The 15236-nt window shown below is 32.8% G+C and overlaps 2 protein-coding genes across 2 annotated transcripts; one reads left to right on the top strand and one right to left on the bottom strand.

Annotated features, from left to right (window-relative positions):
* Positions 1 to 174: 174 nt before the first annotated feature.
* On the bottom strand, positions 175 to 3257 carry LOC146949639 (receptor-like protein 7). The gene has a single exon (XM_085745587.1). The coding sequence runs from the start codon at positions 3188 to 3190 to the stop codon at positions 395 to 397; it is 2796 nt and encodes a 931-aa protein (XP_085601713.1). The 5' UTR covers positions 3191 to 3257; the 3' UTR covers positions 175 to 394.
* Positions 3258 to 8111: 4854 nt separating this feature from the next.
* On the top strand, positions 8112 to 13184 carry LOC146949638 (sodium/calcium exchanger NCL-like). Its single transcript, XM_085745585.1, has 7 exons — positions 8112 to 8538; positions 9957 to 10142; positions 10701 to 10882; positions 11015 to 11160; positions 11377 to 11653; positions 11836 to 12147; positions 12732 to 13184. Exons 1-7 carry the CDS (start codon positions 8139 to 8141, stop codon positions 12978 to 12980), a joined length of 1752 nt encoding a protein of 583 aa, XP_085601711.1. The 5' UTR covers positions 8112 to 8138; the 3' UTR covers positions 12981 to 13184.
* The last annotated feature ends 2052 nt before the right edge of the window (positions 13185 to 15236 follow it).

The following is a 15236-nucleotide window of genomic DNA, read 5'->3' as shown; positions in this document are numbered from 1 at the left end:
AAGAGAATTTGATATTGTGAAGAAAATGAACTCCTCAAAGCTCTCTCCTCACAAAAACCTCTATTCCTTCCACATTCTCATTCTTTTTTTTTTTCCTTCCTTTTTTGAAGTCCTCTCTTTCCCTCATAAACTCATAAACAAACCCATAAGAATTTGGCGTGGAAAAGAAAAACATATTTAACCTTTTAAAATTGATTGCAATCATGAACTTTCTGTACTTACACATACATGTCTAGCTGCTCATCAAATTGATAACTCTATAACTATGGCATCAAAAGTTAATGCATGTTCAGCTCATTAGGTTCAAGACCAAGATATGAATGTACATACTTTTTATTTTATTTTATTTTCACCCTAATACAAAAAAAAAAGGCAAGAGTACAAATTAGAATATTCAGTATGGTTTCCACCTTAAAGTTCTGTACTTTTTTCCTCCATGATGTTCAAGTACAAAATCAAGCTGAGGAATGATCCTATAAAGTATATCATCAACCTTCTTGGAGTACCACATCCTCCATCTCTTCCAAAGAATAAGGGGTAGTATCAAAATTCCAAAACCAAAAGTGAATCCCAACTCAGCACTCAAGAAATTCCAATCAATATTTGAACTCTTATCATGTGTTTCAGATGCTTCTGGTTCTGGTGAGTACCCTTTTTGACCATTGGAAATTGGAGTCAAAGGAGGTCCAAATAGCCCTTCATTGCCAATAAATGAATCTGCTTGAAATGATTGAATTTGTGTCCCAGTTGGTATTCTTCCCACCAAGTGGTTATATGAAAGGTTCATGACTTCAAGAAATGATAAACTTGCAAGCTCTGTAGGAATCTCTCCACGCAAGGAATTCATGGACAAATCTAAGGACTCAAGATGTTGTAGATTGCTTAAAGAAGAAGGTATCTTACCTGAGAAACTATTTTGTGACAAGTTAAGAGCATGAAGTGCTGAAAGATTCATAAGCTCTTTTGGTATTGGTCCTTCAAAGTTGTTGGATGAGAAATCTAGTGAAGTGAAAGCAATGAGGATTTTAACCAAATTCATTGTTCTACCTTTGTTGATAATTGTAACTGAATCCTCATAAGTTCTAAGACCAACACCTTCCTCAAAAATATGAGAGACTATGTGATCAAGCAAATAAGGTGGTTCTGCTGCTATAACTTTAGCTAACTTCATTTGAAGTTCACTATTGAGATCTACTATTGAAGTTTGAACATTTGTAGGGTTGAAGTTATCATAGAGATTAAAAAATAAATGACCAAACTTGCCACCTTTATCTTCATCAATCATCAATGCTTTCCAACTTTGTAACAATGATGGTGGTAATGTACCACTGAAATTGTTGTTTGCTAGATCAACAATTTGAAGTGTCTCCCAATTTCCATTGGTATTAGGACATACAATATTGCCATGCAATTTGTTTGTCCTTAAAATCATGACTCTTAGTGAGGAAATTTTCTTCAAGAAGCAAGGGAATTCATCAATCAATTGATTTTTCCCGAGGTTTAGTACTTGAAGGTGTTTGCAATTAGCCAAAGATTTTGGTAAAGTTCCCTTCAAAAGATTTCCACTAAGATCTAGCAACCTTAGATCACATGATTTTGAGAATGTATCTGAAATACGACCATCGAGTTTATTTCCACCTAGATTTAACAGCCTAAGAGTGCTACTTCTTCTTGTCCAACACACTGGAATGTTTCCATTGAAGCTATTATAAGAAAGATCCAGTGCTTTAAGACCTGAAATGTTACAAAAGGATTCATGGATTGTTCCATGGAAACTATTGTTTGAAAGAGAGAGATAATATAGGAAAGGCATGTGACTCTCAATGTCTCTCAAGTTAATAGAGTTGAATCTATTGCTTGAGTAGTCCAAATAGATTGCATTTTTCAAAAAAGTTGGAGCAAGACCTTGGAATTGGTTGGAATGAAGGTCAAGTTTAAACAAATTTGAACTAAGATTATGTAAAGGCCCTTCAAAATCTGTTAGTGAGTTATAGGAAATATTTAGAATAACCATAGAATCAAATCTCCAAATCCAATTAGGAACTTTTCCTGAAATTTGGTTGTTGGCTAAGTCTAGGTAGAGCATTGAGGATTTATATTTCAAAAAGTTAGGGAATGCTCTCAAATTGCATGAAGGTAACCAGAGAGTTTTCAAATTAGGAAATGATGATGCTTCACTTCCATCCTTTATATTTGCATCAACAAACAAGTTATTGTGTCCAAGATCAAGTGTGGTTAAATTTTGAAGCTTACCAAAGACATCAAGTTGTATAGTACCATTGAACTTGTTTTTGGTAAGTTGAAGCAAACGAAGTCTTTTGAGTTTGAAGGTAGACATAGGAATAGACCCTTCAAAATTGTTGCCACTTAAATCAAGCATCTCTAATAGTGACATAGAAGCATTAGGAAATTCTTCTAATACCCCTTCAAATTTGTTGTAATAAAGCATGAGTTGTTGAAGAGATTGAAGTCTAAACAAAGATGAAGGGACTCTTCCTTCAAATGAATTATCACCTAAATCAATGCTCATGAGGTTTACAAGTCCTTCAAAATGTGTTGATGGAATTGTACCATTGAAATCATTATGATTGAGGGATAAAACTTTGATGGACTTAGACCTATTAAAAGATGGAAGAGGACCAAAGAAGTTGTTGAATGACAAATCTAGATGAACAAGATTTGTAAGATGAGACATTGAATTAGGAAGTGTACCATTAAATTGACAATTTGATAGATCTAATGTAGACAATTGCCTCAAATTGTGAATAGAATCTGGAATTGGTCCTGAAAAATTTGTATGGCTAAGATTCAAGTAGTGCAAAGATCCTTGGTGTGGAAAGTTTGGTAGAGAGCCATGAAGACCAAGGTTATAAGAAACATCAAGCACTTGTAGTGAGGGTATTTGGAAGATCTCAATTGGAACTTGTCCATTGATGAATTCATTACTTAAGTCAAGAGCTATAACATGTCCTTTGTTGTTACATGTTACTCCACTCCATTCACAACAAGGTTTGCTTGTATTCCAATGAACAAGTTTTTTTGAGATGGTTGAGTTGAATGTGAGGTTGTTCTTCAATTGGAGCAACAAAGATTGTTGATCACCAATAGAATGACTAGTCACAAAAACATTATTGATGATGAGGTTTATGAGGCAAAAGGGTAGCAAGGGAAGCAACAAAATCATCCTCATTGGAGATAACTATATATGAAAAAAAAAGTTGCTATGAAATATGGTTTAAGGTTGAAGATGTTTTTCTGCCTTTTGAGCATATACTATCTCTACCATTTATACTTCTTTTGGCCCATCTTTGACGCTATGCTATCTTTTTCAAACATAATTCAACTCTCCACTCACCAAAATCTACACCGTCACATGAACCTATTTTCAAACTTAATTCAACTCTTCAGGTATTGACCCACAAAGGTGTACTTATTTCTACGGGTAGAGAAGGATTTTGAGCTTAAGGGTGGCACAAAATTAGACACCACTAAAAAAAAATCATTTTTAATAGCCTAAATTATACCGGAGGTTTTTTAAGTTATTTGATTGTGATAAATTAGTCCTTTAAGTTATTTTCGTACCACCTTTAAGTTATTTAATTGTAACAAGTTAGTCCTTTTACTATTTTTTGTAACAAATGAGCAAACAAATGACAATTACATCTTAAGTACTTTCCCAAAGAAACATCATCAGTACCACACAAAAAAGACATAATTGGTTATAAAAAAGAACGTCATTCACCGGAGGTTTTGGCGGAGACAATCAGTGTTTTTGATATCAAGATGGAGGCAATCAACGGTCATGGTGAGAGGAGGAAATCACATTCGGTGGTGACTAGCGAGAAACTCTAGGTTTTGAGGTTCATTTGTTTTTTGAGTGTATGTCTCGTGCAATTCTTTATGTATTTTTTATTATTTTTTCAAAAGGAAAAAAATTAAGAAAGAAGACGTAGATGAAAAAAAAGGAAAAATCATGTATCACGGAGCACATATCCGAAGTACAAACCATCCGTATAAAAAATGAATCGGCCATTTTTTTTAAAATAAAAATTAATTCCGCGGCCCAATACATATCAAGACGTATCATATACATATCATTGTCAGATACGTGTTGGACACCCATACTTCACTGTTTTTGGAGTATCGGGTAAAATATAATTGTTGAACATTTTTTCCGATTATTTTTTCATACGTGCCTACTTTTTGAACGGGACAACCATTTTCTCTATAGCTTCATATCGTGGTCTAGACTTTTGAAATGTTATTTCGTGTTATATGGTTACTGACCAACAAAAAAATCTAGAACTTAGAAATATTAAGCATAAATAGATTTTTGTTTTGGAATTATTGTCCAGATTTTTTTTATGAATTTAGAGTCCAAATATTTTCTGTTTGCCGACATACGGAATGACCAAAGAATGATAATATTTTCTTCCGTCGATTAGACGTGAATGGTTTGCAAGGGTCCTCTCAATTGTGGATGTGGACTTTAGATAATGTGACGTGAGAGACAAGGTTTGCTTGCAAATAAAAAGTGAACAAGTTAGCGGTAGAATTTTATTTTTGACGTTCTTGTTCGAAAATAGGACATTTGAAATTTCTTTTGATTGACTGAAGCACTAGACACCAAACAATATGAATCAAAGAAAACAATGTCAAACACTACAATATGAATTAAACAAACACTGTCATAAGATGAAATATGAATCAAACAAACACTATTATAAGATGAAAATCAAACAACACCGCACTTGGACGTCAAACAAAACAATATTACACATACATAAAAAAACCATATCTATTATATAGACATCACTTGTTGGACTATTTTAATAAAATTACTAATTATAAAAAATAAAATAAAATATAGAGACCACTTATTTAATTAAAGAGAAAAAAATGATGCAGAGGGTGATTCGTGCCAAAAAAACAGCTATCTTTTGTGTACGAGGAAGAAGGAAGAGTTGAATGGAGGGAATATTGTGCGTGGAATCATTTTTTTTTTTGAATAATGGGAATATTGTGCGTGGAATCATTTTTTTTTTTTGAATAATGAGAGAGAGTTATTATATGCCATATTTTTTTTTTCGGATAGAAATGATAAAAATGGTGAAGAATTTGATAAATGATAGTTTTTTTTTTTTTTTTTTTTTTTTACAATAGAAAAAATTGTAGTTGGAACTTACCCAAATGATACATTGAAGTCAAAATTAAAATTTTAAATATGGATTCTTTAATATTTATGTGTATTTTTAAAAGATAACAAGCAAATAAAATAAAAGAACAATAACAATAAAAACTAAATATGTACGACGTCCAAAAGTCTTAATTCAAATGATAAAATGCCGAAATTGGTAATGAAGACGTTGTGACCGAAGTTCGAATTACAACTCCTTCAGTTGTGTGTGAGTTTTGCATGATCATTGTTATTTTGTTCATCTATAAAAATTAAATAAAATAAGTATATATATATATATATATATATATATATATATATATTATTTGAATTTTGATGTTTATTTTTTAAACAAGCCAAAATAAAATTATATTAACACCAAAAAGTATTGTACCTAACACAAGATGGGTCAGATCAGAACACAAAAAATTTTACATTCAAGTATAATGCGAGCACAAGCTTACAAGCAAAAGAAAAGCTGCATGTGAATGCCTAAACCATAAAAAGGATTAAGCAACCAATTATAGTACTCACAAGCAAATTTTTTATTTTTTTTTGCTTTCAACCACCAAAAACGAAAGGATCTTAATTTTTTTTCTAACCGTTGTTGTAACATTTATTTCTTGTGATTGAAAATTCTGTTATTTCTTTCTTTCCAAATTACTAAGACACACGAAAACAGACTGAGAATTAGATATCATTTTCAATTTCGATGTTTAAATAAAACAAAACAAAAATGGTAACAAATGCCTTTAAGATATTATTTAAAAATCAAAATAAATAACTTTTGCATAAAAATTAATATAATCATGGCATTGATGAGTTCTCAACTTATAAATTTTGTCAAAAAAAATTGATAATGAGTGCTTCTAAGACATTGTTTAAGGACTAAAATGATAAATTTTTATAAAAATTTGTGTATTCTATATATTTAAAATTAAAATATTTAAATTTTATAGAGAATAATTTTTTAATCCAAATTTTTTAAAAAGTGTCTCGAGAAGTGACCCAATTTTGGATTGAGGTGTGTTATTTGAACAACCATTTGTGTGACAATTTTTGAAACAACCATAAATTTAGAAAGAAAAATAGGTATTGACATGAAAACTAACACAATAAAAAGAAAAATGTAAAATATAAGGTGAACATAACAGAGAAAATTGTCAAAAAGAATTATCATAAAATAGTTGTATAAATATCAATTTTTTTTTCACCAGACATGGTGGAAGAAGTGGAATCCAAGCTCCTAGCGAGCCCTTGTAGATACTACAGTACAGTACTTCAACACCAGGGCCGGCCCATAGCCCGTCGAGGCTGGGCTAGGCCACCGGGCCTCAAAATTTTAGGGGCCCATAATATTTTTTTTATAATATAAACCCCAAAAATATTAGCTATATACTAGCGAAGTTAAAACATACACAGGCGCGCTGCTATGCTCCAGTGGTATAGCATCCTGCATTTTGCCGTTAGCTCTTTGGTTCAACACCCACTAGGTACTTTTTTAGCTCTTTGGTTCAACACCCACTAGGTACTTTTTTTTATAATTTTTTTATTATAATTATGTTAGTCAATTACTTTTCTCTATATTGCATCAGTTTGTTTGGCCCCATAAACTTATTCTTTATAACTTATTCTTTATTCTGGTCATATATTTAACCCAAATCAAATTGATGCTTTTAATTAAAAAAAACCTTGCAACTTTATGTAATAGAAACATTATAACCGTAATACGCAACATACAATTGACGTTTTTTTTTAAATTTTTTTGGATGTTATTTGTAATTTTTATAAAAAATTGCTTTTGTTGTGACTTTTATCAGGGGCCAACTTCTAAAATTATAACGGGGTCTCCAAATTATTTAAGACGGCCCTGTTCAACACCACAACCGAGCCTACATCTGTCACTCCCACCTTACCTTCTTTGAGTTCTTTCATTCATGATCCATCTACCAAACGTCATGTCCACCACTCTCTCCCAAAATAAGAAATAAGTACAACTTCCTTTTTATTTTTAAGGGAAGAAATAAATACAACTTTGTAAGTTATCAGATGGAGGAAATTAAGAAGTGGTAGACTTAAATTTAATGTGGATGCTTCCTTTTCTACAACAAACAATAAGGTAGAATTGTCCCTCAAAAAAAAAAAAAGGTAGAATTGAGCATGTGCATTCGAGATTCAACAAGAAACCATGCCTGTTCAAAAATCATGTGGTTCGCTCAATTACTCAGTTGACGGTGGGGAGGCCTAGGCCTATACCATGCAATTCGGTGGATTTATAAACTTCAGCTCACAAATGTTGACTTTGAGGTTGATTCAAAAAGAGTAGCTGAATATTTCAACAAATGTCAAGGAGATATCACCGAGTTTGGTCCCATTATGGATACTAGTATCCAATTCTGCAAGTCCTATTTAAAAAATTCTCACATGGAGTTTATTCGGAGCCCAACGCACATGAATAAATTTTAGTGTTTTTTTTTTTGACAAATAAATAAATTTTAGTGTTGTAATCTATTCATATTGAAATCGGTCTCTATAATATTCATTTTAACCCTTATTTTGAACAATTTAAAACAAATATTCTAGTATATATTAAACATACCAACTTTAATATAAATCAATTTTACAAGACTAAAAAAACAACAAAAATCAAAGACAAACTTAATCATTAAGCATTAAAAAAGTAATATTTCTTTTTTTGAAATAAAAAAAAAAGAGTAAATTTTCATCATTTAATTCCACAATCAATGCAATAAAGCTCAGAAAACTATAGAAATCTCACATTAAATTCAATCCAATCTTTGATTCATCTCTCCATATCTCAATCTTCATAATATCATTCCATTTTTGTCCTTCCAATTCCAATTCCAATTCGAACTCAACAGTCAACACCACACAAAAAACAGACACATATGTGTCAGTGTCTCCTTCACTAACCAACCAACGTAACGTTGTACACACGATCATGTCTCTCTCTTTCTCTTACCGCCCCCGTTCCCGTTCCCGTTCCCGCCGGAACCATACACCACCGTTCTTCTTCCTCTTCCTCGCTGCGGTAGCAATCCTCTGCAGTCACGCCCACGCTCGCTTTTCTACACGCGATCTAATCTCCGATGGTTCCAATGTTCTTCGTCTCCCAACGGAAGCTGAATCCACCTGCGAACAGACCTACGGTTTCTTACCGTGCACCACCACTGTTCTTGGAAACTTGTTCCTTATCTTAGTGTATGGATTTCTTATGTACACTGCTGCTACGTTCTTGTCGAATGGGAGTGAGCTTTTGCTTGAGATCTTAGGTCCTGGCATTGTTGGTGGATTGTTTCTTCCTATCCTTGGTGCTCTTCCTGATGCTATGCTCATTCTTGGTAACTAACTAACCATAATTCAGTTGTTAAACTCATTCTCTCTCTTTGATTTGATTATTCGCAGTGAAAATTGATTTTGTAAAATTGATTCTTCCTTCAGAGTTGTTGAATGTTTGGTTCTACTTTTGAAAGTGTGTATGTACAGTTGATTTGACATGTTTTATGTTGTCTGATATGATTGATTTTGCTTTTAGAATTGATTTGATATGTTTGAATGAATTGATTTTGCTTTCAAAAATGGATTCTAATTTGAAGTCAAAGTTTGTTCCTTTTGAATCCAAACTCACAAAATTTTCGCATGCTACTCACTTTTAACTAAAATCAATTTATTCAAAATCAGGTTTTTAAAGTGAAACCTCGAAATTGGAGGTTGAAGTTGGAATCTATTATTGTAACATACAATATTAAGATTTTTCATTTTTAATATGGTTTAAAATGTCAGTTATTTTGGTTTTTTTGTTAAGTACTATGGGGCCGTTTGATTCATGTAGCCGACCCCACTTAATAAGATAAAACTTGTTTGTCGTTCTTGGTTGTTCTGATTCTCTCTGTCTTAATCACTTGATTTGTTAGTTAAAGTGATTCGTTATGTTATCTTGAATGTTACTTTTGGTTCACGGTTACTTGGATTAACAGGAATCTTTTGTTGTTCATGTCAAATATGTTACTTTTTGTGTTTTGTTTCTTTGTATATTCTCTTTTAAGGTGTTTTGTGGAGATATTTCTGACTTGTTTGTTATATGACTCAGTAAAGAGAATATTTCTTTTGATTAACTCAGTTGGATTCTGTTTTGTGCTGGCCCAGTTTCTGCTTCCTATGTTGCGTTGTGTCAAATTTCTTCCTTTTTTCTCCCTTTCTTTATGGCCTTCGTTTTCAATTTCCTTTCTTGTTTCACTTTCGTGAAACATGAGAGATCCATGAACTCCACAATATGGAATTAAAATTACCTTTATGAAGTGCACTAACACAGACTACATACTACATACACACAGTGACATGTAGGCACCGTTTTGGTTCAAGTCAGACACCATACATACCTTCAATCCTAAGTGTCGGTGCTACATTTTCTTCTTTTTTCTCTAATCACATGGACGTAATATTTGCTTTGAATTTTCATTTTCTATGTCTAATTTTTTAGTCTTTCATCCTATGCAACACCAACACAAACACGAATACCAGATACAACACTGACAATAGCTTCCAATAATAATTTTAAAGAATAAAAGTTATTTAATGTAGCCATATGTGTCCATGTCATGCTAGAGACCAACACGTGTCTGACATTTGACACATTTTCAATCTAAAGTGTCGGTGCTATGTAGCTCTCATCTCATCTATGAGGATTTATGCTCATTTAGTTCATTTGTGTGTGTGTGTATCTTTTTTATACCTGATTTGTGTTTCTTGCTGTGTATAGTGTCTGGGCTTTCAGGAAGTCCAGAAGTTGCTCAAAGTCAGGTATCTGTTGGAATGGGACTGCTAGCTGGATCAACAGTGCTTCTTCTGACTATAATATGGGGGACTTGTGTGATTGTAGGCAAGTGTGACATTGAGGATTCAATTGCACTAGATTCAACAGACACCAGGGGGTTCCATTTAACTGGTATGTCATTTCATATTGTTCATTCACTCAATTCTAAACTTTTGAGAGGTACTGCAGCAAACTTATTTCTGCCCTAGCCTTCAGATTACAGTGTTTTCTTTTCTCCTCTTGTGATCTTCCAAGCAATCAACTTTGTTCTAGGCTATTTATTTGAGAGACTCTGCTATCATGTTACGAACCAACTATCCCAAAAGCTTAAAAGACATTTGTTGTATAAGCAAATTAAGTGTTTTTTTTATAACATCTCTTAGAAGAAGTGATATTTGGACGTATTTAACTTATTAACAACTGCAAGCAAGGTTTTAAAAATCACTCTTCAACATGGTTTTCTATGTCTCCGCGATTGTGGTTGCGGTTGCATAAGACGTATTTGACCGCAATTTTTTGCAATGTAAAGGATTGAAGGTCTATAAAGAGTGCTGGTTGACTCTATACTGTGATTTGCATTTTTCTTATTAGTTTATAATTTGTTTTAAACTATGATGTCTGCCGTTCTGTACATGCCTGGAGTGTTTGATCCATTTTGATCCGTAGTTCTACTAAAATCTCCTTGTGCAGGTTCTGGTGTTAGTACTGATATTTGGACAAGCTACGCTGCAAGGATTATGATTATATCTGTCATTCCATTTTTGATTGTCCAATTACCACAAATACTCCATTCAAATTCTGGAAGGCACTTGGCTGTTTTGATTGGTTTTGTTGTCTCTGTCTGTTTATTGATCTCTTATTGCCTTTACCAGGTAATTTCCTTTTTTGTGGTGTACTTGTGTTTCATGTGCCATTTTATTTAACACCGATGGTATACATAATTTATTTTACTCTGCTGTTATTTTAAACATTTAGAAACTGAGTAAAATGAAAAAATGTTGCAGATTTTCCAGCCCTGGATACAAAGAAGAAAAATAGAATATATTAAACACAAACATGTTATTGTGGGACTTTTGAGACATTTGAAGATGCGTTCATTGGGAAGGCTGCTGAAAGATGATGGCCAACCAGATAAAGAAGTTATTAGAAAGTAAGGCTTTCTTTCCTTTGTGATTTTACTTAAGAATTAAGACATGCTAGTTTTAAAGAAGTTTGTTGTTTTTCGTACTCCCATGCCTTTAGCGGCCGCTGACTTCTTAATCACATTCACATAAGCATCTTGTTTACAACAACTGATGAAAGAAGTTTGTTGCTTTTTTTATTCCCATGCTTTTGGTTGCCGCTGACTTCTTAATTGCATATACAGGTTGTTTGCAACAATTGATGAAAATAAAGATGGACATCTTACTCATGGTGAAATGACAGCACTGGTTGTTGGAATTCAATTTGAGGAGATTGACCTTGAACATGACGACGCTGTGACAAAAATAATGGCAGATTTTGATACTTCTCGTAATCAACTAATTGACGAAGAAGAGTTTGTTAATGGAGTCTGTAGATGGCTTCTAGCGGCCCAGCGTTCTCGGGTTGCATCTGGTGATGCTGGTCCACGCACTGTGAAGTTTTTAAGTGATTTTCACACGGTAAGTTGTGCTTTCCTCAGCTTCATAAGCTTGTCCTTTTTTTTTCATAAGTAAGAATCGATGCTCAGTACTTTGGGGTTTACATCACTCATGCACTCTACGCACCAACCACTTTGCTAGACTTCCGTGGTATAAACTCGTCCATTTTGGTACACAAGGCTGACAGTGATTTTGTTGCACAGGAAACAAAGAGAGAACATGATCTTCTGGATGTGGGGGGTCAGAGTGATGAAGGTGCTGAAGGTGTGGAGAAGAATGCTAGATGGATTTCCATCAAAGCAGGACTGTTCCTTTTACTGGGTGCTTGTATCGCTGCTGCATTTGCTGATCCTCTGGTTGATGTGGTTGATAATTTCTCTGATGCTACAAGTATTCCAGCTTTCTTCATTTCCTTCATTTTTCTACCTCTAGCAACCAATTCAAGTGAAGCAGTATCAGCAATAATTTTTGCTAGTCGTGATAAGAGGCAAACTGCGTCGTTAACATTTTCCGAGGTTTGTTTTCTTGTTCAATTGTCTCATTTTGTCATTAATACACATGAATTTAGTGTCACGTATAACTATAAGGCATTTGGAAATCATCTACCACTTCAAAGTTTCAATCTATTGAATTGTGACATTGCCGTACAAGAGCAGTACTTATTCAGGATGATATTTACAGTTAATGTATTCGGTTTTACATTAAATTTATTTTGATGTGGTTTTTCAAATAACACAACTATCAACGAGTAAACCAAATTAAATTCTTTTGGTATTTGCATAGATATGATTCTGGATGGGTCGCGTTCATGTTCTCACGAACAATAACATATTTATATATCTACAAAAATGTTCTTAGGGGGCACTGAAGAGCATACATATTAAGAAAAGGATTAGGAATAAAATTAGAGTTATTTTAGAGCACGGATTATTAGTGTAATGTAGCTGCTTTAGGTTAATCATAGTGCTGATTTTCTTATTTTTGTTCCTTAAGGCACTTCTATTTCATTTTCTCCTGTGTTATCCTTGCTATTTTTTTCCTACTAAGTTTTAGTAAAGTATTTAACAAGTAATGATGTTTTTTGTTTGTTTTTTTGCAGATATATGGTGCAGTAACAATGAACAATGTGCTATGTCTATCGGTCTTCCTGGCGCTGGTATACGCGAGGGGATTAACATGGGACTTCTCTTCAGAAGTTTTGGTTATTCTCATCGTTTGCATTGTCATGGGCGCCTTTGCCAGTTTCCGCACAGTTTTCCCTCTATGGACATCTATAACGGCTATCCTACTTTATCCTTTCTCCCTGGCATTGGTCTATGTTCTTGATTATCAATTTGGGTGGTCATAGATCAAATGATGTTGTTTTATATAATGTTTTGTATGTCTCTTTTCCTTCTTGAGGGTGTATTGGAGATTGAGAACGGTTGTGTGGGTACAGTTTTGAATCATTTAACACATTGTGAGGGTAATTATGCAAAATAATTATTTTTGTGATGGTTCATGTATGTGATTCTGTGTTTTGAATCTCATCATTGAGAAACTTCTGATTGCATCTTGTGTATTCCATTAAATTGATTTTTAACACTTTTAGATGTCAATCAAAATCAGGTGCTTAAACTTTAGGTTGCGAATTATGCATCCACTATTACATTGGATATAGTTCATATTCCATAAGGATTGAGTTAAGTCTCGTAAAATAAATAACATGATTGAGATGGAAACTTCACTAACCCTCCTTTGAGAATTAAACATTACTCCCTCCGTCTCACAATAATTGTCTCTTTACCATTTTTTCTTTTTCTCAAAATAATTGTCACTTTAGAATACCAATGCAGCATTTATTATTTTTTCCATTAATATACTCTTATTTATTGAATTTCATCCAACTTAACTACTCCACTAACTACAATTAATAAGTGTGTTTTAGTAAATGATACTAATTTTACCATCAAAATCAACCCAACTAATCATTTCCTTAATAACCGTGGACAAACCTTAAACGACTATAATTTAGAGACGGAGGGAGTAATTACATTTTAACACATAAATATTTTTATAATAGAGATAAACTTTTAGCCACAATCTTAAGAAATCATTTTGATAGGGTGGACTCAATTTCCATTCATTGAAAATGTTACTCCATCCGTTTCAAAATACATGTTCAAGTCAACCACATCACATATGCCAATGTACAATTTTGACCGTTAATATCTTTAATTATCTAAAGTAAAAAATTATAAAAATTTAATATTTTGAAAATATTTGTCGAGACAAATAAAACAACATTTTACATGCTAATATTTGTATTTATACATTAGTTAAAAAGTATGGTCAAAGTCAAGTGAATAGTGCACATTGTAAAAATTGGAGTATTATTTTAGAATGTAAAATTCTTCAATAGTTTATGATAACGAATCAAAATTCAATAGAATGTAGAAATTAATTTACGATTTTAGAAAGAAAAATTTCAAAATTGTATTATCAATAATATTTGTTTTTGTTAAAGATGTCGATAAAAGATAAAGAAAGAAATGATTTACAAGTTTGATTATATGAAATTCATAAAATTTTGATTATATTAAAATGGACTAAGGTATATTATTAAAAAAATGGGACTAAAGTGTTTGTTATGAGAGGAAAATGTAGATTTTAACATGAAATGTGCCTCTAAAAAAACATGAAATGTAATTCAAGCTTCTTTCTTATAAGAGAAATGGTGTATAAGTGTATAATTTTTTCTAATATGTTTTGCGTAAGATGAATGTGTATATTTTAACGCAAGAGAGTAGTGTAACGTAATTTAGGCATCTCTCATGCAATTTCCATCTTGCATTCATGATAGTAAGTACTTGGATTCATGATAGTAGTAAGTAAAGGGACAAATTCTCTTCCAAGGCCATGGTTTTTGGATATTCATGACACAATGATAGAGAGAGTATTCTCTTCCAAGGTCATGGTTTTTGGGTAGGAATTCATGACCACCTTATCTTTTCTATTAATGGTTCTCATTTCCATTCCTTTAGTACGAGGACTTGACCAGGGCCGGCCCTAGAGATTGAGAGGTCTAAAGCAAAAATTTTAATGTGGCTTTTAAAAATATATTTTTCTAACAAAATATTTATATAAAATCAATTTTGTGGAGATCAAAATTTGAATTCATAACCAAGAGTAATTGATGCCTTTTTAGTAATTAGTTATGTTATGCAAATATCTGCAATTTATCTATCATATAATATACTTACAACCAAATTAATTTTTTAGAGGCCTTTTTTTTCACCCATAATTTTGAGGACTAAATCCCTTGCTTGGGTTGCTTGGCCCTTAGGCCGGCCCTGAACTTGACTTGGGTTGCTCCTAATTTGTGAATTCTTTTTTGTGGTTAGAGTACTGCAGGTTGACGTATATACTCTAATTTTTAAATTAAACACATTAATTTTTTTATTGATCCAACATTCTCTTGTATACAGGGTTGGAAGGAGTATTTCTTTTTGTGGGAGTATTTTTTTTTGGTAGTGGCCGGGGTTTGAACCTTGCATATATTATGCGTTGTCCAACCAACAGAGCTAAGCTCACGAGGACCTTTTTGTGGGAATTTAGTACTACT

The sequence above is a fragment of the Medicago sativa genome, chromosome 2, assembly GCF_051527215.1.
Source record: "Medicago sativa cultivar Bolivia chromosome 2, Bolivia_mono, whole genome shotgun sequence".
Lineage (NCBI taxonomy): Eukaryota > Viridiplantae > Streptophyta > Magnoliopsida > Fabales > Fabaceae > Medicago > Medicago sativa.
Note: the sequence above shows the minus strand (reverse complement) of the source record. Positions and strands in the feature narration are given on the sequence as shown.

Bases quoted from the DNA above. Each gene is read 5' to 3' on its own strand.
- LOC146949638 (XM_085745585.1), top strand. From the start codon at position 8,139: ATGTCTCTCTCTTTCTCTTACCGCCCCCGTTCCCGTTCCCGTTCCCGC. The intron at 10,143-10,700 runs GTATGTCATTTC...CTCCTTGTGCAG, and splicing joins CAGGGGGTTCCATTTAACTG to GTTCTGGTGTTAGTACTGAT. The intron at 12,148-12,731 runs GTTTGTTTTCTT...GTTTTTTTGCAG, and splicing joins CGTCGTTAACATTTTCCGAG to ATATATGGTGCAGTAACAAT.
- LOC146949639 (XM_085745587.1), bottom strand. From the start codon at position 3,190: ATGAGGATGATTTTGTTGCTTCCCTTGCTACCCTTTTGCCTCATAAAC.